Source organism: Physeter macrocephalus, chromosome 21 (genome assembly GCF_002837175.3).
Source record: "Physeter macrocephalus isolate SW-GA chromosome 21, ASM283717v5, whole genome shotgun sequence".
In the NCBI taxonomy this organism is placed as follows: domain Eukaryota; kingdom Metazoa; phylum Chordata; class Mammalia; order Artiodactyla; family Physeteridae; genus Physeter; species Physeter macrocephalus.
Window position 1 is genome coordinate 96,196,620 of NC_041234.1, and position 22,390 is coordinate 96,219,009.

Consider the following 22,390-nt stretch of genomic DNA (forward strand, 5'->3'; position numbering starts at 1 on the left):
TCCAGGAAGCACAGAGAGTCCCATACAGGATGAATCCAAGGAGAAACATGCCAAGACACATATTAATCAAACTGTCAAAAATTAAATACAAAGAAAACATATTAAAAGCAGCAAGGGAAAAACAACAAATAACACACAAGGGAATCCCCATAAGGTTAACAGCTGATCTTTCAGCAGAAACTCTGCAAGCCAGAAGGGAGTGACAGGACATATTTAAAGTGATGAAAGGGAAAAACGTACAACCAAGATTACCCGGCAAGGATCTCGTTCAGATACGACAGAGAAATTATAGACAAGCAAAGCTAAGAGAATTCAGCACCACCAAAGCAGCTCTACAACAAATGCTATAGGCGGGGGAAAAAATGGTTCTGAAGAACCTAGGGGCAGGACAGGAATAAAGACACAGACGTAGAGAATGGACTTGAGGCCACGGGGAGGGGGAAGGGTAAGCTGAGACGAAATGACAGAGTGGCATGGACATATATACACTACCAAATGTAAAGCCGATAGCTAGAGGGAAGCGGCCGCATAGCACAGGGAGATCAGCTCGGTGCTTTGTGACCACCTAGAGGGGTGGGAGGGAGGGAGACGCAAGGGGGAGGGGATATGGGAACATATGTATACGTATAGCTGATTCACTTCGTTTTACAGCAGAAACTAACACACCACTGTAGAGCAATTATACCCCAATAAAGATATTTAAAAAAATAAAATAAGCATCATTTCTGTCTTCAACCTGTCAGACTCTTAAGTGCATCGCCCCTATACATATGAGTTTGTTGGGTTTTAAGTTTTATGAAATTTACGACTTTGGCAACCCACCTATGAAAAGGATTATATATCCCCTCAAGCTAAATCCCCTCCAATAGTGCAGTTACTCCGGGTTTGCCACTGGTGAGTGGAAAAATCAAACCTAATTCTGTGTGTTTACTGAGCCCACACAGCCACTCTTAAGCCGCTTGATGAAAATCCTTTAAGTAGTCAAGATGGAAGCAAAAGCGCTAGCAAACTCTTACCCTGAGCTCTTTCCATTTGCTGGGTTTTGTCCATCACCCAGAGCACCGTCGCACCACCTACTTCCCCACCAAGGTTTCTGAAAATGGCCTGCTGACTGCTGTTACTAGCACAGGCAGAGGCTTGAGGACAGAAGGCCGCTGGACTGACTCAGGAGGCCACAAGTGAGATACTTCACTTCTGCGTCCGAATTTCAGCTGCTCCCTAGCCCTATGGAGAATTCTTAACACTCTCTCCCAGCCACAGCTGGCTTTCATAACGAGCCGAGACCAGGAAAGGAATGCCGCTTGGGGAGTTGCCTTTTTCATTGTTTCATCAGTGTTGGCCCCTGAAATCTTTAACTTGACCTGAAAATGACCTTCCCGCTCATCTGCATGCTACAGTGGTCCCAGGAGAGCTAAATGGGTCTTTTCTGACACTAGTTAGTTACCTGCTACTTCCCATTTCCTCTAATAAGTATGTTGATTGCATCACAGACATTATGCCAAGCAGGCCTTGAGCTCTGAAATAAGAGACCATGACAAGAGCCTTTTCATATGGAGGAAGGGATAGTGGTGGCAGAGGGCAAGGGTTTCTCCAAGGCTGGCTGTGAGCTGATATGACCGTTCTGCTGCGTTGGCCTCACCAAGCATACAAGAGATGGGAGGGGCTGCTCCCTTCTCCTCTACCAGTTGAGCCTTCTTCTACCTGCTCTTTGCTATCCCTTTGTCTATTTCTGTCTGTATAGGTCTTTTTTTCAGGTTCAGCATGGTAATTCTCATTTTGGAGCCAGGTCCACGTCAATGAGGCTTAATTGAGCACAGATTTAACACGGTTCTTCATTGAAGAAGCACCCTCCAGAAAAACAAACTGCCATCTCTGTAAAAGCTCCTTAGAAAGAAACAATTCAGTAAAGGTAGAAAAGCCTGGCTGAAGAGCAAGTGCCTGAGGGGAGCAGCTTCTTCCTGTTGTCTTGTGTGATTTCGAAAGTACTTCAAACTAAAAATGGCTTTCTTTTTGGCTGCGTTGGGTCTTCGTTGCTGCGCACGGGGGCTCCTCTTCATTGCGGTGTGCAGGCTTCTCACTGCGGTGCCTTCTCTTCTTGCAGAGCACGGGCTCTAGGCACGCGGGCGTCAGTAGTTATACCTCAGTAAAAAAAAAAAAAAAATACAGATGCTCAGGCAGGCAAAAAATAAATAAAATTTTAAAAAAATTAAAGTAAAAATGGCTTTCTTTGGGAATCTGTTCTCTTGCTGCACGTTCCTGGGAACCAGACGAGAAGCCCTGCTTTGTCTATCTAGCCACATCTTGTTAGCATTTAGCTGTGCTTATCACCTGGTGTTTCAGTTACTGAGGTAGGTTTTTTTCTCTTAAAGGGTGTCAAGATTCTCAAAATCCTTTCTTGACCTGCTTGAAAAAGAACCTAATTCCCCTAAACTCAATCCAAAGTGATTTTCTCACACAAGTGTCCCTTAGTTCTTCCTTCCAAAACAAAGAAGTGGCAATTTCTTTTAGAACTATCTAGTATTTTGACTTTAAAGATAAAAAACTAGTTAAATGAAGTAATTAAATCAAATGAGATCAAATGGGAAATGCTGCTAGCAGGGCATTTGCACGTTCTAAGCAGGAGGTAGAAATACGTTGGCAGGGATAGAAGGTGGCTTTATCTGTGAATTCTCTTGGCATGACAAGGTTCTTTCTAGCTGATTCAGACTCTCTGTGCCAAAAAACCCCACTAGCTTTTGGGCCAATTCCATTCTCCTCAGTTGCTTTTGTTTCTACGACCTGGTCTGGCCCCAGGCAAAAGAGTAAAATAGATAAAATCTATTTTTGTCTAAAATCTATGTTTGTCTCCCCTCCAGTTAGAAATGTGGAACTGGTGATTCAGGAGTTAGCGCAATGAGGGAAGAGTCCAAGCCATAGGTAATAATGCTGAGGGGAGAAAGGAAGAACAGAACCTTAAAGAGACTTGCTTATTCCACAAACCTTCATAAATTACCTACCAAACCAGGGCCCGTGAATAGACTCTGGAGGTACAAACGTACTTCTTGACTGAGAGAGCAGAACTAGGGAGCAAAGACAGAAGATGAACATTCAGAAAGGTAGGAGAAGAACCCATAGTCTTAGGCATCAGAGAGCTAAGGAAAGAGGGTATATATAGTGCTAAGAGCCAGTGGTATCGTATGAGTGGTCTGCGGAAAGGCCTTTGAATTTGGTAACCAAGTATATAGTTCAAGAAGCAATTTCACTAAATTGGAGGGGAAATGGAAGTTAGAGCACAGGTGTATAAGGGAAACATTGTGTTAAAATCAAGAGATAGTAAAGACGAATTTTTCAAGAAGATTGGTGGTGATAGGGAGTGATGCTGTATGGTTAAGAGGGTAGTAGGATCAAAAAAAGGAGGAAGTGGTTTTTTGTTTCATTTTTCTTTGTCAGTAAACGGAATTACCTGAGTATGAGGTATTTATTAAGTGAATAAGATCTGTCAGTGGTTTCAAATTACAGCAAGAATTAGAATCACCTGGAGGGCCACCTCGCCCCCCCCCACCCCCCCCAGTTTCTTATTTAATAAACATGGGGTGGGGCCTGAGAATTGGCATTTCTAACAAGTTCCCAGGTGACTGTTGCTGCTAAGTCTGGGGAATCACACACTGAGAACCACTGGAATAGATTGAGAAGGAAAAAATAGTAAAAGAGAATAAACAGCTGAATTTTAAGGAGACAGAAGAGTATGCGATGCAAGGAGTACGTAGATTAAATCTTAGGAAGAAAGAGTTGATTTTCTAAGCGATGGGAATGACAGCAGGGATAAAGATACAGCAATACATCGAGGAAGAGAAGAAAGGCACTGAGGTGATAGAGCTCCTATCAGATGGCTTCCATCTTCTCAGTAAAGGAAGAGGCAAGGTCATCTGCAGAGAGGGTAGGTAAGGATTAGGGACCGGGAAACGTTTGGAATAAGCATCATTCACAGACTTAAAGAAGAATCAACCTCACGGTGATAGATGATGGATTTAATTTTAGAAATGGTGAGTTTGAGATGGTAGTCAGCCTTCAAGGTAGATTTGGTCAGCAGGCTGTTGGCCTCAATAAATGCATACATTCTGCAGCAGATTTTTGTCTGTTTTGTCTTGCTCACTGCTTCACCCCTAGCACCAAGAATAGTGCCTGGCACAGACTAGGCACTCAGATATACACTGGAATGAACCCGAGAGGCGTTGGCTGAGGTTGATTATTGTACGTAAAGTAATATATAGTAGAAACCTGCAAGTATCTCTGGAGTTAGAATATTATGGTGGTTAAGAGAGTGAGTTCTGGAATCTGAAGACCAGGGTTCTAATCCCAGCCTCTCAGTGCCTCACTTCCTCCTTCTCTAACATGGGAATGATCATGGACCAACCTCAGGTTGCTGTGAGGATTCAATATATATAAGGGGCTTAGCACAACACCTCACACAGAGTAAGCACTGAATCAATGTTAGCTGGCTGTTTATTACTGCATTTCCCCTTCAATTAATTAAGGAGTGTTTCTTAACCAGTTTGAGGCACCATGTGTAACTCAAAGTACTAAAACATTAAAAAAAAAATACCCTGTCTCAGATTTCATCATTCTTCCCCTACCGGTAGGGATATTGAGGCGTAACTATTTAACAGAGAAAAAATGATCATCAAAATTGGTGTTTTCACTTTATACCCGATATACCATCCAAAGCCTTTCCTTAGAAGCATTTTTCTAAGTATGCATTTTAAGGCCTGGCTCCAGACTAAAACCTACTACTGACATAAGGGAACTATTGTGGAAGACAAAAGAAATAAGTGTAGACGTTCCTAGTGCCTATTTTCATGGGACTAATATAAAAACATTGTCTGCCTTTGCCTGAACTAATTATGCAGTGCACTACTGACACATTTATTTCATTGATCCAATACATGTGAGTGCTACACTGATATTTATCACTAGAAGTGATGGCTTACTATATAAATTAATATGTAATAACTGCTTTGCCCTTGTTATTGCCCATGCAGAATTCTTTCATGTTTGCATATTTCGTATTCAATAGTCAAGAGCTTATTTTTTAGGCATCTACAGTTTCTTTAGTTTAGGATCTTTTGCAGTGATAGGGAGGAAATTGAACCCCTGCCTTCAAAGAACTTATGTTTTTATAGACATACTCTCAAAGAAATAAGTCAAGAATAATGGCAAACACTCAAGTGTTAAACTGAGTACTGTAGTCCTGTGTTGCACCTCATGGTGGGGAGGGAGGCACATATCAAAAGTATAGACCATTACGCTTTTCCCACAAGAATTTCTGGTCAGGTAAGGGAGATATGACATAAGAGCATGAAAATTAAAATAAGAATATCAGAATTAAACAGTGGTATGTCACAGGAGAGTAGAAGTTGAGTTGCAAGGCAGCAAAACAATTTTAGGAAAAAAAAATTGAATCAGTTGCCCTAAGCCAACATGCCTCAGAGGACGACGTGTCTTTTCCTTAACTTACCATTGAGTTAGAGTATTTTAGGACCCACTGAATGCTACTACTTGTCTAACCAAAGCATTGACAAATCAGTTGGTTATAGTGACTTAAGACTTTATATTTCTACCAAAGAGGTATATTAAGTGGCAAATGACTAATGGAAATACTGTCTCTAAAAATCAAAAAATGTGGTTTTTTTTTTTTTCCAGAGGGCTGATATAGCTGTTGCTCCACTGACTATAACGCTGGTCCGCGAAGAAGTCATAGATTTCTCAAAGCCGTTTATGAGCCTGGGCATCTCCATCATGATAAAGAAGCCTCAGAAATCAAAACCAGGAGTATTCTCGTTTCTGGATCCCTTGGCTTATGAAATCTGGATGTGCATTGTCTTCGCTTACATTGGAGTCAGTGTAGTTCTTTTCCTAGTCAGCAGATTCAGCCCTTACGAATGGCACTTGGAAGATAACAATGAAGAACCTCGTGACCCACAAAGCCCTCCTGATCCTCCAAATGAATTTGGAATATTTAACAGTCTTTGGTTTTCCTTGGGTGCCTTTATGCAGCAAGGATGTGATATTTCTCCAAGGTTTGTTTCCATGTCATGCCCAATGCCTCCTTGCATGTTATGGCCATGATCCATTCATGCACATCTGATATTCACCCATCTCAAGTCCAGATTTCTTTCATTTAACATTCCATCCAGTGACAAATTATCATCAAGCCATTTTTGTTTGCTTGCGTCCATGAAGTGAGTGTGTTGTGTTATTGGTGTTGCTTTGAGTGTCTTTCATGCATTTCTATGGTATCATCAATTTATACACATTATAGCAAACATTTGAACTCTGGATAAAGGCAACATTGCCAGCTAATATTGATATTATTCAGATAAAGCTAACACTAAATCTTGATCAGAACAAACAGGCATGGTTTCCTCATTAACTGAGCTAGAACATTCTCTCATTTGTCCAGAGACTGGATCTAGAAAATATTTAAAAGACAGAACTCTTCTTTAAAACCCTCCTACCTTCCCCTTTTCCCTCCATTTTTCATTTTGCTCTCTGACTGCCTAGAACTATCTCACTGTAGTATCTTGTCCAAGTTTTATCACTAAAACAATAAAACTTCTAGAAGAAAATATGGGAGGAAGTCTGTGTGACCTTGGATTGGACAAAGAGTTTCCAGAACGCAAAAAGCACAATCCACTGTAAAAACTGATAAACTGGACTTCACCAAAATTCAAAACTTTTACATTTCAAAAGACATCATTAAGAAAATGAAAAGATAAGCTACAGTGGGAGAAAATATTAGGAAATCATACATGTGATAAAGGACTTGTATCCAGAATATATAAAGATCTCTTGCAACTTAATAAAAAGAAGATAAACAACACAATTCTAAAAATGGATGAAAGATTTGAACAGATATTTCCCCAAAGAAGGTATACAAATGGTTAATAATCACATGAAAAGATGCTCAACATCATTAGTCATTAGAGAAATGCAAATTAAAATCACAGTGAGACAGCTCTACACATCCTCTAGAATGGCTATAATCAAAAAGACAGATAATACCAAGTGGTGACAAGGATGTGGAATGACTATAGCTCTCATCCATTAGTAGCATGAATGCAAAATGCTACACCCAAATTGGAAAATGGTTCGGCAGTCTCTTATAATTAGACACTCACTTAAAATATGACACAGCGATTCCCCTCTTATTTACCTAAGAGAAAAGAAAACATATATCCACACAAAGACTTATACACAAATGTTCATAGGAGCTTTATTTATTATAGCCAAAAGTGGAAACAACCCAAATGTCCATCAACAGATGAATGGATAAACACAATGTGGCATATCCATACCACATTTGGAATGGGAAACTCTTGAGCAACTAAAAAAAAGGACAACTGATACATGCTACTAAATTAACTTTGAAAACATGATGCTAAATGAAAGAAACCAGATGCAAAAGGCCACTTACCATATGATTCCATTACTTGAATTCCATTTACTGACTATCCCATATTGTATTATTCCATTTGTCCAGAATAGGCAAATCAATAGAGACAGAAAGCACGTTGTTGGCCTCCGGGGCCTTGGAGGGAACAGAGAGGGGCTGATCAGGATCAGGATTAGGATGAGGCAAGTGAAGCTGAGTAGAGCAAGTACAGGGGTCAGATCCAGTCTTCATTTTAAAATTTGCTATTTTGTTAATCATGGATTTTTTTGAATTAATTTTGATTTAAAAAAATATATATACTAAAATTCTCTTTATTTTGATTAATGAGATTTTGGCACCCCCTTAAATTTTGTGTGTGGGGCAAATGCCTCACTTGCCTCACCCTAGTCCCATTCCTATCAGGATTAACCACAAAAGGGCACAAGGCAACTTTTCAGAGTGTTGGAAATTTTCCAAAACCGGGTTGTGGCAAGGGCTGCACAACTCTAAATTTACGAAAATCATTAATTGTACACTTGTATTGGTGAATTGTATGGTATGCATATTTTACCTCAGTGAAGCTATTGAAGATATTGAATGTGAATATCCTAGACCTTACCTACTTAAAAGTGTCGACTCACCTAAACAAAAAGGGTGGCAAATTCATAATTATAAAATACTGTAAGCAAATGTAACATCTTTATAATCAGAAAAAAAATGAAATAAAAAGTTGTAGCTTTGGTACAATTGAACATTAATCCTAATACTGACCAGAGTCAATTATACAAACATATAGGGATTTTCACTTAGACTAGAAGGACTCAGAAGGTCACCTACCATGTTTTTATAGCATACTTCATTTGAGGTTATCCACTTGGAGCTCAAAACATTTAAAATGAAGTTTTGCAGTGTAAATCGCTGGTAACCATCTTCAGCAGCTTTTTAGTATAACACGTGTGGGGGTCAGCCTCATTTATCTGTCATTCTTTTTTGCCACCCTCAATCTGCTTGGTCAGATTCTCCAAATTATTTCACTCCCTATTCCTTTTGTGCTTGGAATGTGTGTCGTTTTGTGATATCATCTGGGAGTTAATTGTGCTAGTTTCTTTCTTTTCTGATTTTTTTAAATGTTCACTTCAAGAGATGAGGGTTTCTGAATGATCCTGTAATTGAATGATTTTAACATGGCTGGTAATCTGTGTCGAGACAATGCTAAAGACTTATTAAGGCTGGAGATTTTATTGGTTTCTGTAAGTGAATTTTCAAAACTAAATTTGTGATATCCCCACTGGAGTGCTACATACTACTGTGCATACTCAAACAGGACTCTTAAAAGGCCATTTGTTTTTAGAAGTATTTATGCATATTACCTCATTAAGTAATAACTTAAAAATGATGGCCTGAAAATGACAAGCTGGAAAGATTCTTTATTTTCATTTTTTGTAGCAGAATTTAAGCTGTGGCTCTTCCGTGGCGCTGAAATATATCAAGTGCTTTTTTCAAGGTACAGATTTTATTATTCTGCACTAGACACTGTCCTAGAGAGTGATGGCTTTCAAATGTTTTGAGCACAACCCTCGGTCAGAGATAAATTTTCCATCACAACTCAGTACACATATATGTACGTAACAAAAGTTTCACCAGAAATTACCCTTACAGTGTGCCATGCACTCTGATATTCTCTATTCTGTTTCTTTTTTTTTTTTTTTTTTTTTTTCTGAATGCTGGTCACAACTCAACCCAGCAATGGGGCACACAGCCCCATTTCTGTTCAATGGCCATCCTTGGAATGCAAACTCTCCAGAAAGCCCAGAATGTGAGCACGCATTGTACACTCTGACTTTTCTCAAAATTGGAGCAATTCAAGGCATTATAAGAGACCACGTTTTAAAGTAGAATTATCAAATATCATAGCAGGAGGAGATGTCAGAGAGAAATTAATCCAGCTGCATCCGTTTACTGAGGGCCCAGGAACAACAATTTTCTCTGAGTTCCCACTGTGTCTGGGCACTTTACCTGTATTATCATATGAATTCTAATCCTCAAAACACTACCACAAGGTGGGCATCGTACTTATTTTTTAGGTGAAGGTGATGCTCAGGTGAAGTAATTTGCCCAGTCACACAGCTAATGACAAAGCCAGTATTCATACCCAACTCCAATTCCAAAACCTGTGCTCTTTCCACTTCATACTGCTTTTCTCATATCACAGCGAAAGGAATAGTACCCAGAGAGATAATGTCGTGGAACCTGAGGGCATGGAGGCTTAAGAGCCAGCAGTACAATTATTTCCACTACCACACACAGCCTCCCACTACTGACCTAAAGGTGCACTGTTTGTTCCATTCTTTTCCAACAGATGTTTTCCAGTCTCCCAACCTCCGATGAAACAGTACCTTTGCCCTGCTGTTTAAGAAAATAGGCAGTGAGCATTTAGGAATGCTGCTGAACATGTGTTCACTCAAAGTTAAAGACTGGGAAATCAGCAACAAGACATCATGAGGAAAACTGAGCATGATTCCATTGCCATCAAATAAAGCTATGAACAGTAACCTAGAAGCCTCAAGAGTCTATGTCAATATTAGGTTTGATATTTTCAACTGCCCCAATTGTTCAGGGTAACCAATTCAGGTGTAGACTGAGTAATCAATGCAATAAGCTGCGGTTATATTCATACACGAACTAATTTGTTGGGGGGAGTCAGGAGAAGAAAGTGTGAGGGGATTGCATTCAACCCTCTTCCCCCTGACTGGGGGATGGGGAGATAGCCAGTGGGTGTAGCCAGATGGAGGGAGCATAGTGATTAGGTATGCGGGTCCTGGAGTTCATCTCACTAGATTCACGATCCGCTTAGCTGCTGTGTAACGTGGGGCGAGGTACTAAATCTTGCTAAGGCTCAGTTCCTCATCTATCAAACGTAAAGCACAGTGCCTGACATATAGTAAGTTCTCAATACACGTTACCTATTATCATTTTTAAACTGGCTGCTGTTAACCATCCTGGCTTCACAAATACTAATCGTTCATATTGCACTTGCATTTTAGTTCCTAATACCCCTTAGGAATACGGTTAAAATTTTAGTCAGTGCCAAATAGCTGATTTCTGATGAGAAATAACCAACATTCCTTCTTGAACCCATAAAGTGCTTTCCTTAAGGATTACACCACCTGCAAACATTTTGATTGTATTATTCCACAATGTCTTGCTGATACTGACAGGTGGTTGGAATTTTTTTTAATCTGAAATTTATTTCGTTTGTAAAACGTTGACAGAACTGCTAAGCAGCCCAGAGTCCAAGTCCTTCCAGACAAATGCTCCCCCTGCTGACTTTCTCTAAAGCTGCAGGGACATCTGAGGGCTAGCCAAGTTGAAGATACAAGGTTCCAGGGAATTGCAGCAGAGAAAATGGAAAGAACACACTAACTTGAACCTGGTTACTGTGTACAGATTAGTCCATGGGCATTATTCTCCTGTTAAGTTTTCCAGAGAGCAGACACTTTGGAGAAGCAGGCCGGGGATCTGTCCAGGTTAGCTGACACATAGATCCTCCTTTTTTAAATGGAAAGTGTGTGCAGAATAATAAAATATACGTAGGGTAAAAACATGAATGGGGTCAAAGACAATAGGAGAGTTTGGGGCTCCGTTTAAAGCAAAAATCGCCTTTCCTTCACTGATGTATGACCAGTGTCTTCATCCTACTGCAACTGCAAATTCACTTCAAAGCAGTAGTGGTGTGGTAATAAATTAATTGTAGTAGCAGGATTTTTATTCCAACTATTTCATGACTTTTCTGGCTGAAAGCCATAGTTTTCAGTCTTTGGGAGATGGTTAGTTATTCCCATCAGAGAAGACTATAAGAACCAAAGGTTGACTCTGCACATTTTTTAAAAGTCTGTCAGAGACACAGCATTGAATGCAGTGTAGACATGATGCCTACTGTGGAAGAAAGAAGAGGGAGAAAAGGAATGATAAAGAGTTTGTGCAAAGGAGAGGCAGTTTGCAGTTCCGGGTCTTCATCTTGTGAAGCTAGTAAAGTGCCGATTTCAAAATTTACTTACAGGATGAAGGTTACAGCACATAGCTTACTTTTATTATCATTTCATAGGCCATAAAATACATTTTATTATTAACTCGGAAACTCTAGTTTCTTATGATCACAGATAACAGGAGCATTGTGTATTATTTTGCAATGTTATGTCTTTTTCTCTTGTTGCTAATTTACTTTCATTAACTTCATGCCGCCTCTTACATTTCTTCGAAAGGTATGATATGTTCCTTTAATGCATTTTTTATAAATACTAAATGGCAGCATTTTACGGTCATCTCATTATGCTAACCTCAAAATCTGTCTTGTGCAACAAAACTACTTGAAATGAATGTTAAACATTTTGAAGCTGCATTAATGGAAGAAAAGATACTGGGAAATGACACGTCTTTCTCACTCAACTATAAAGTCTTGTCTTGTTTTAATAGATCCTTTTAAAAATGTGACGGGGCTGACCCATCAGTCACTTTTTATATAGCCTCCATGTGAAATGTGGATTTAAAGGGCTCTAGTTTCACTAATGAGAAAAGGGAAATGTGAAAATTCTTATAGCGCTTCTTCCCTGTGAGTTCCACTGCACATTTTCTCAGTGAAAGGATTTAGGCATCCATGACATACAAGGGAAGAAAGTGGTAGAAATTCCACCAAGACTCTTGTCAAAGCTACCACTGTCTTTTGTTGTTGTTGTTGATGAACAGAAAATTGTATTTATATTTTTTTTAAAAAATCCATTCCTTTAAAAAACATCAGATCCCCAGAACTTATTCACTTAATAACTAGAAGTTTGTACACTTTGACCAACGTCCTCTATTTTGCTCACCTCCCATTCCCTGAAAACCTATATTCTCTTCTGTTTTTCCATAAGTCTGGCTTTTTTAGATTTTACAGAGGTTAAATTCTTACTTGAACTGGCACAAAAGCTACTACTGTCTTGAAGGGAGAATGCTGAATGCAAGCTTGTGCATTCAACGCTGATTCCAAGAAAGCTCCTTTTTCCATCTATGCTGATGCTCGTGGCTACTATTTTACCATTTCTATGTGGATATTCACCAAAATTCTCCACGATCATAGATCTATCACAGTATTAACCACATAACTGCCAAAATCAACAGCCATGTAGACAAGGGGCCACAAAAAAGACCATTTTGCTTTTAGGTTTATTTTCAGTCATGTCAACAGCCAATTTCAGCCGAGTCATACAGATCAACCACATGATTATCTGAGTCAGCCATTAAGGTGGCCAAAATAACCAGATTATGATGTGCAGGCTTGATTTTAGATCACACAGACACCGCCACAGTCCATTAGCTGCAACAGAATGGCACAAATGTAATTTCCATAAATTACTGTGTTGTTCTCCACATTTCAAGCAGATAATACATAAACTACCATTAGTATTCACAGCAGCAGAATACACCCTTTTCCATACCAAACCATGATTCTGGAAATGCTCCAAAATCCGTCTTCCCCTTGGTCTCAGTAAAACCCCATCATCCCAAATAAGGATGACAGTCACAGTTCCATTCCAAATGAACAACAGATAATAAACAATAATTATCCAAACATGTTTGGTTTTCCTGCAGCTATATTTCTCAGTGTTTGTAGGAAAATTGCTCCTTCTGTAATTTACCCACCATTTTGGGTTTTCTTATACAAAATATGAGTATTTTATACTACAGAAATGTGGGCATGTCTTTCCAATTGCATAAGTCTAGATGATTTATTTCCTATTTCTCCTCTCTGTGCCTCAATTTCTTTATCTGTAGAATGCTCCATTTTCTTATCTGTAAAGGAATGGAGGATTAAAGGAGTTGACACATGTAAACAATTATAACAGAGTCCGGCACATAGGAAGTGCTCCTTAAATGTTAGCTATTATTATCATTTTTATTACCCTATTACTACGAATGCTACTTTGAGCGTTCATCTTTTATACAGTAAAATTATTTCCAGAATCAGATCAACCCAGAATAAATAAAATGTATATGTTAACAATGAAGAAAGACTATGAAAGTTTCAAATTCATAATTGAAATATTCTGTACACTTTTAGCATTCAGATGTGACATTTTTTCTGACTCCAGATGTTTTTACATCTTCTGATTACAAGGGAAGTGTTCCCAGGTGAAATCCTGAGAGAGTGTAACTATCGGTTAGAAAATCTGTTGCAAAGCAGATTTGCACATCCGAAAAGCTAAAAGTGATTATGTTCGGAAATAAATAAATAAGGGTTATTTGAAGCATCCAGGGCCCAATAGGAATTACAGGCTTTAAAAAACCAAATAGTTTTGTTACAGTTAATCAACAAAGACTACTATTTATCAAAACACCTGCCAAAATTATTTGATCAGGGTGTAAAATCTAAAACAACTGAATTTCCCAGAGGCTAAAAAAAAGGTTATCTTGGGACACAGGAATTTAAATTTGCTTCAAAGTGGTAAAATGCGAGTATAGACAGAGAAGAGCTTGACTTGCCAGCATTCAGCCCAGAGCTGCCCTCTTCCCACAGAGCCTGGAGATGTGCCAGGCTCCTACGCCTATTCTTGACTCTATGACAGAGTGGGTTCTTTTCCTGTGAGCTTTTCTGGGCATGAGAGAACACAGCCTAACCAGGATGGAGCCCCACCACAGAGCAGAACGATCCTCGGGCTAATGTGGCAATGTTTTATAAAACTTAGTGACCAGATTTCATTTCTGCAAACAGAGCTGGCCTTCAGCAGCATTGTGAAGGAGATGAAGTTTCCTCACTACAAGCCCTTACCCGTTGAACATTCAGTGCCCTCACACTGCCCCCTAACTGCCCACAGACCCTCTCCCTGAGTAGCATTCACGATGTAAGACCATGACTCCCAATCTTGGCTGGCCCCGGAGTTTTATAAAAATGCTGCTGCCTAGGCCCAACCCTCAGAGATTCTGAGTTAATTGGCCTGGGGTGGAGCCTAGGCATTGGGCCGCAGACCACTGCAATCACCAGTGATGCTTGAGAAGTCCAGATTTTTGAGCACTCATATTCTGAATCAGCATTTTAACAAACAAACACCCCAAGTAACACCCATGCACAGTGACATTTAAGAACAAAATTTTCCCTGATTAAAACTTACCCATCTCCTGTTCCATTCGCCACTACTTGCACAGACTAATCCAGGATAATATGATAATAGATGCTGTTGAAGTAAAATGTTACATTTTGGCCAAGCCTCCTGAAGAAAGCTCAGAGGATAATTCCAATAGTTAAGAATTTCTAGGGCGGGCCAGTGAGGATGGTTTTGTTTGCTTTGATTATTTTGGTGGGGGAGGGTACAGACAAACCTCTTATTTGTAAAAGGGAAGAGTTTCGATCTCTGGATCTAAACTCCTGAGCCCCACTAGCCATTTATATGAAGACAATAATAAATATTATCTTATGGCCCCTTGACTTATGGGTAATCAGCTCCACAGAATGGCAATGTCTATATTAAATTTGCTAAACTCGTAGTGCATAGTGCTTGTTTACTAGCTAGCACCTAATCATTTCTCTTCAAATATGTAAAGGTTTTCGACTCTGTGTTTCTCCCATGACATCACCTTACATCAGTGTTTTTCAACCTTGACTGCACATTGTAATCGCCTGGAGAGATTTTTTAAATACACATGTCTGGGTCCCACCTCTCAGGTTCTGATTTCTTTGGTCTTGGCTGGGTCTGAGCATGAGAAGATTTTTTTAAAGATCCCAGGTGATTCTAAGGTACAGGCAAGGCTGGGAACCACTTGCCTTAAAGGAAATAGAGCAGTCTTCCACAGGTGTGCCCAGAAAAGCTCACAGGAGGAGAATCAGGTAAGTACAATTATTACACCTAAGCAGGAACTGGCAAAAAGAAGGTATTTTTTCCCATGATTAAATACATAATCCTGCCTTGAAACCCGTATAGGCCTGAAGAGCATTATGCGTGTACCATCATCACATGCCATCATGACATGTGGTGATACTGTCAACGTGTCGCTTTTGTTTGATGTGTTAATTCCCTGACATCATTTACTTCCCTCTTTCATCAGCTACACTGAAACCATTCCTCTTTCCAAGTAAAGATAAGGATTTCTTAAACTGAAATCCGGCCCCTCTGGGTCTGGATTGGTCTTTGTTTTGTAGATCACTCTCCGGGCGCATTGTTGGAGGGGTTTGGTGGTTCTTCACCCTGATCATAATTTCTTCCTATACGGCCAATCTCGCTGCTTTCCTGACTGTGGAGAGGATGGTTTCTCCCATAGAGAGTGCTGAAGACTTAGCTAAGCAGACTGAAATTGCATATGGGACCCTGGACTCCGGCTCAACAAAAGAATTTTTCAGAGTAAGTGCTTTACAGTTAATTGGGCGTGCTGGATTTTATTTTATCATCTGCTCACAAAGGCAGATTCACAGTGTTGTAGGAAACGGTGGGAATGTTATCAAAGCAGAGCATCTTAAATACAGAGCCACTTGCTTGGTGACCTAATTCATTGTCCTTTAGAACTAAGGCTCGTGCGCGACATCACAGGGGGCATGTCAAGAGCGCTGAGTTTGAACTCACAGGTTTCAATCCCAACCCCGCCACAAAGTGATCGTCTGTCCTCGGGCAAGTCATTTAACTTCTGTCGGCCTTGGTCCCCTTACTTGAATAATGAGGGGATCGAACTAAATAATATCTATTCTCCTTTTTAGCTTTTACAAAAGCAGTGATTTTATGTCTCAGCAGATCACAGAAGTTAGGTAATTAACTCTAAGCATCTGAGGAGTGATGAACTATAAAATTACATATTCTATTTTAGACATTGGTTTTCTATTGAAATGTATTACAGTTGTTTCAAGTATTCATGTACATGCTGATAATTCAATTTTCTGGGAAGCTGATAATTGTTTTAATTTCTTGAGTAGATTTATTTCCCCCTCACTACCCGCACATAGGCCAAATCTTGGTGGGGAAACAGCAAGTTGTTCACTAGTAAAAGTTAGTAAAGTGTAAGTACCATCAAGGAGAAAGAAGAAAGGAGATCGAAGGAGAATATTATAGAAGGATAATATGATGAACAAAACCACTTTTACATAAAATACCAATATCTTTGTTCTGTAGCAACTGGTCTATAAGAAAGGCTACTGATGGAGTGTTTAAGAACTCACGTGATTCTTCAGTTGCCCCAGCCAGGAAAATATGGTGGTTTCAGTGAGAAAATGGACCCATTCTATCCATACCACTGCCTGCTACTGTAACCCATGTAACTGGTTGTAGCAGTGATCCAGAAGCCACTTGTGTAGTAGGTAGAGAAGAAAAGTTTAGTCATTCTCTCCAACCAATAATCAAATCATCGGATGGCAGGTATAATTACTGACTTTTCCTCAAAGATCCACAGTAAACAAATGTTGGTTCTAAACCAGCTTGCTTTAAGAAATCAGTAAGAAACATATTTCTACATGTATCCTCATGGGATTTGTCCAGTTGTTTCGTGGGAAAGCAGGAGGAGTGTGTTTCTTGAAATTATAGCAATTAACTAAAAACTGTTTTCATTCCCTGAAGGAGAAAGGGTTAATGCTGAGTCCCTTTACAGAAATCTCATTGGCTCAGGATATCCCTGTCTCACCTCTACCACTATTTATCGAGCAGTACATAATCTCCAACCAGGGACAGGGGCCTAGTACTAGAAGCATCAAAATGATATGAAGATCCTCTGGAACTAACCTGGCCTTGACCCTCACTACATTGGCAGTTCCAGAAGCTTATCTGGGAATAATCCTCTGCCCTCATGAAATCACTCACACATTTCAGGGCAGGAAGCCAGGGATTTCCATCTGCTGAGTATTCAGCACATAAATCAGCTCCATGGAAATCTGGTTTAGTATCAACCTTCAGCAGAGCTTATGTTCACCAACCCAATAGGCATCAAGTTGCTAGAAGAAGTAATTGACCACCTAAGCTATCAAGACACCAGACTTGCACCCTCCAATTAGGGATACTTCTTCCACTGGAAAGCATATTTCCTTCAGCGATGATTAGAAATTAGGAGGGTGTGCTTTAAATGGTAATCGATAGATGGCATCAATTCCCATTAAGCTTTCAAAGGCCATTCATCCATATTGCAGGCAAAGGAGGCTCTCTGGGAAGATTTACTAACACAAAGGCTTGAAATTGTGACCAAGTAGTCATTGTCCCCATGCCCAGACCACATCCCCCACACATATTGTATCTTTCTCAAAAACTAGGAAGGCATCTATTAATCCATTCAATGATGGTTTCATTAAAGAGCATCTCATTACCAGAGCCAATTTGAATCAACATGCAATTCTGAGCAAAGCTATTGCCACATTCTAATTGGTTGGCGGTTTCCAATGCTCAGCCATTCCTAGTGACCTTCACAGCCAATGAGTAATTCGTATGGAAATGGAACTGTTCTGAAAATCTGATTAGAAAAGGAGCCAGGTGTCTCTAGGTATAAAGAAGTGCAAATCATTTTCTAATTCCCGCACGCCACTTTTCTTTTTCCTCCATTGGCTGCTAGTGACAGCAGGAAGGACTCTGGAGAAGTTCTTTAGGACAGCACAAAAAGGTTGGCGATCTAAGAGTGGAACTGAGCAGTATAGGACAAGCAGCTCCTAGCCTGCTTGTACTGAAAAATGTTCTGTGCACCCAACACAGGGAACGCTTGGTATTCATAGAAGACAGAGGGGCCCAACCAATTGGTCTCCAAGCCACCTGTCCTCTCAAAATCCTCTACTTTACCCCTCCCTGAACCCCATAAATCAGAGAAGGCATCCAGCAAGAACACATCATCTCCTACTCAGGGACTTAACCGCCACAGCATGTCACTTTCCTCTCAGTCCTCCAAGATCTCAAGGCAATTTCAAGAGCAGTAACTCCTCCACATGCCAAAAAAAAAAAAAAAAATCGAGGACCCCTGATGGCATGCCTTCTGAACTTTAGAGGATAAAACAAGATCACATGCAACATTTACAAACATAACATGAGCTCATTTCTTCCCATTCTCACTCCATATTAAAACCACAGGGACCAAGCAGTAACACCATGAAACAGCCCCGGGGCCATCCCTCTAGAGAAAAATAAATAAAAGAAAATTCTTTTCTAATTGCCCTGCAGACGTTTTTTACTTGTCCTGGGTAAGGCTGCCATTAAAATGATGACATTTTTAAATGATTCTTTTCTCTCATTTTCTGAACTATCCTCGGCTGCTATCTTACAATCACACAAAGTCACTGGCACAGAGGGACCTGTTCCATCAGGAAAGGCAGGGAGGGACCAAACAAAATGCATGCAGCTGGAAGAGACATCTGAAATATTACCATCAACCCTCTTGACTTGAAAACTGATTTCCTTAGACAGCGGCTCCAAAACTAAATGTCCCAACCAGAGGTGGAGGCACCCATGCTAAAAAACAAGTCGACAGCTTCATTGTCATTGCCCGGAGAAATGCCACGATGATTTGGAAAGCTAGACCGAAACGATCATTCTCCACTAGGTTTTGAAATTTTTTTTTAACATCTTTATTGGAGTATAATTGCTTTACAATGGTGTATTAGTTTCTGCTTTACAACAAAGTGAATTAGGTTTTGAAATTTTAACCTGATGCAGATTCAGGTTAAAAAGTAGATCTGGGAGAAAAAGCAATTCCAAAATTCTCTCTGCCTTCAGACCCCTAGAAATATTAGAAGACCACTACGATGCTTGACTCTTTTTTTTTAAATGTTTTTATTGGAGTATAATTGCTTTACAATGGTGTGTTAGCTTCTGCTTTATAACGAAGTGAATTCTTTTCCAGATACTTGGCCATATCCCCACTGAAGATAGTTCAGGGTGTAAAAGGATGTTGCTTTTTAAACTGAGCTGTTAATGCTAATTTAAACCCCTTTAAGAAAATAAATATAAATGGAATGGGGAGAGACTTGCCTTGCTCCAGCACCCCAGGCAGGACAGAAAAACTGAACTTTATCTGGAGACCACCAAGGGAACTGCCCTATCTTCCGAGTTGCAGATATTCTAAGCCACATGAAGCACAGTTGAATTACTCATGAAGAATGTTTTATCTCAACACTGTTACTGTTCTCATCGCTCACTTTAACTTTTAAAGTTTTTTGAAATGCAGGCAGCAAAAAGAAGAGCCCTGCATTTCAAAAAAATTTATTTTGGGGGGAAGTAGTCCCTCCAAGAGTATGTAGATTCTCCTTATACATTCTGAATCCCCCCCGCTCTCTCTCTCTCTCTCTCTCTCTCTCTCTCTCTCTCACACACACACACACACACACACACACACACACACACACATTTTCAATCAAAGTTCACATTTCAACATTTATTGGTTATTTATTATAGGGCTTTTGAACTTTATGGGGAAAGAAGAACAATCTCTCCACAAATTCCCCTATGCTAGGTATGGTGACATTTGGACATGATTAAGAAAACTAACCATTAATCTTTAAGCTTTACTACAACAGACCTCCCTTACCCCTACCCGTCCCCTCACCTTAGGAAACACATCAAAATGTAAACATTCTTTTGTTAAAACACACACACACACACACACACACACACACACACACACACATTTTCAATCAAAGTTCACATTTCAACATTTATTGGTTATTTATTATAGGGCTTTTGAACTTTATGGGGAAAGAAGAACAATCTCTCCACAAATTCCCCTATGCTAGGTATGGTGACATTTGGACATGATTAAGAAAACTAACCATTAATCTTTAAGCTTTACTACAACAGACCTCCCTTACCCCTACCCGTCCCCTCACCTTAGGAAACACATCAAAATGTAAACATTCTTTTGTTAAAAATTTTCTCAGCAAGTACCATGAAGAATTTGAGAGCTTGACACTGTACCCGGACAACTGCAACCACATTCAATTAGTTTGAAGACATACAGGATGTGACCGAATGCTTGCGGACACAGCCAACTACACACTAGGGAAACACATAATAGCAGCAACAGGAGGTGAGTTGATACCAAGGAATTGTAGGTCAGAGACATTTATTGTATGTATTACTTAACAATTTAAAAAAAGAAATTGTTTTTTAATTATTTACATGGCCCTTTTGATGCCGCCTTATCCTCTCCCAAACTCTTATTTTCCTATGTCATATAATACATAACACAGCAAGGCTCACAGACCTCCAGGTTAAGACTGGAGGTAGAGCAGCAGGTACAATGTGAGGATGCTGAGGCCTGGCCACATGGTACATTCAGACAGCTGTCAGCCTTTCCCATCCCTCAGCTGTCAGGGATCTGTGGTTTCCTGGGTCTTCCTTGCAGGCAAGTCTCAAGCTGGGTGGAAAGGACACTCACCAAGGGAGTAGAGGTTGACCTGACAACTATGAACACAACACACCTAATATCTGTCTCTGAGAGAATGGAGGCAATGTGGCAACAAAGACAGGCTAATAACAATGCCTTAGATTCTATTGCTTATTCATCACTCTTTCAATAACTTCTTTTTAGGTGCCTACTATATGCCAAACTCCAGGCTAAGCACTGCAGAGCCATCTCCATAAACGAAATTAAATTTCTGCCTTTTGCCAGATCACATGGAAATACTTAGATAGGTTTTTTCGCCATATTTGGAGGTTATCTGGGGGAACACATTGACTTAAAATATAGGCACCTCAGAGAACTAGATGATCGTCCCTCCGGGGTAGCTGATGGTGTTTATTTCTATGGAGCGACTTCCCAGCATGTGCCAGTCTCTGGGTACGCTTCTCGGTGAACAAGAGTAGGGTTAATGATCCTCTGTAACCCCAGCAGGAAGGTCAGCTAAGTGATGAATAAAACAGAAATGGCCTCTACCCCCTAGGAGCTCACAATCTAGAGGGCTAGATTTTCAACACATATTCACATACATTACCAGACTCTATTCACACGACAATCCAGAACAGGTATTATTACACCTCCTTCAGAGAGGAAACACCCTGAGGCAAGATGACCTTGTGACTTGCCGAAAGTCCCTCAGCTCAGTGGGGACAAGCTAGAATTCTGAGTCCAGATTGGGTCCTCTTCCCATTTCATCTCAGTGCCTTTCTGCTGTGAGCGTTCATAGAAACATGGGGTCCTATGCAAGAATCAAGCCTCTAGGACAGCGCATGTTAAGGCATCTGTATCATCTCCTGGTTGATCTTTATTTTTATTCCTCTTGATGGAGCAATTAGAAAAGGAAACCTATACGCACTGTTAAATGACATTTTTCCACGCCCTGACAATCTCAAAAGGACCCAAGATAAGAAGGCAAAGAAAAGGAAGGCGTCCATAAAACTAGAGTGAATGCCACAAACGCAGCAATCCACATCCACTGACGCCTTTCTTGTTTTTCTTTGGGTAAGGGTCATTTGGTCTCGGTTTCCTCATCTATCAAGGGAAATATTCCCTGCTCTACCTTCCTGATGGGTTTAGTTAGAAGATAATGTCAGAAAAATCTCTTTAACGCTATGAAGGGTTCTACAAACCCCAGGAGACTTTTAAGAAAAGGGCCCAGCAATAGAGCAGTTGAAGCATGGAGACTGTCCAAATAAGGCTCTGTGGAGACATGAGGGAGGGGTATTTCTCAAAAAATAAAAGAATCTCTGCTTGCTCAATGGAAGAGAGGTGGGGTTTTTTTCTGGCTTTGGGAGGAGACAGAAAGCTCATTTATATCCTTCCCCCATCCCCCTGATCCCATTCCTACCCCTGTTATAAAATATGACTACTGACCTTATCTCTTAGTCCATCTTTAGCCATTCCTTTGTGGTCTGCAGATTCGACAAATTCACGATGCACAAATTAAAGCTGCCCTTAAAGACCACCTAGAAACTTCAGGTGCTTCCAAGGCGGCATGCAGACCATCTGCCCAAAGTAACCAACCATATGGATTTCATTAGCCTGTCTCCGTTAGTCTTCCCAGGTAACCTACTTGCTTATGAGAGCATTTCGCAGCTCAGA

The 22,390-nt window shown here is 40.2% G+C and overlaps 1 protein-coding gene across 2 annotated transcripts in view; it reads left to right on the forward strand.

Moving 5' to 3' along the window:
• The window catches only part of GRIA3 (glutamate ionotropic receptor AMPA type subunit 3), a 290,818-nt gene that overhangs the window by 222,601 nt on the left and 45,827 nt on the right, over positions 1 to 22,390 (forward strand). For both annotated transcript variants that reach the window (XM_024128093.3, XM_024128094.3), the window contains exons 11-12: positions 5,680 to 6,056; positions 15,582 to 15,780. In XM_024128093.3, coding sequence (XP_023983861.1) covers positions 5,680 to 6,056; positions 15,582 to 15,780 — 576 coding nt within the window. The remainder of the gene's footprint in view (positions 1 to 5,679; positions 6,057 to 15,581; positions 15,781 to 22,390) is intronic.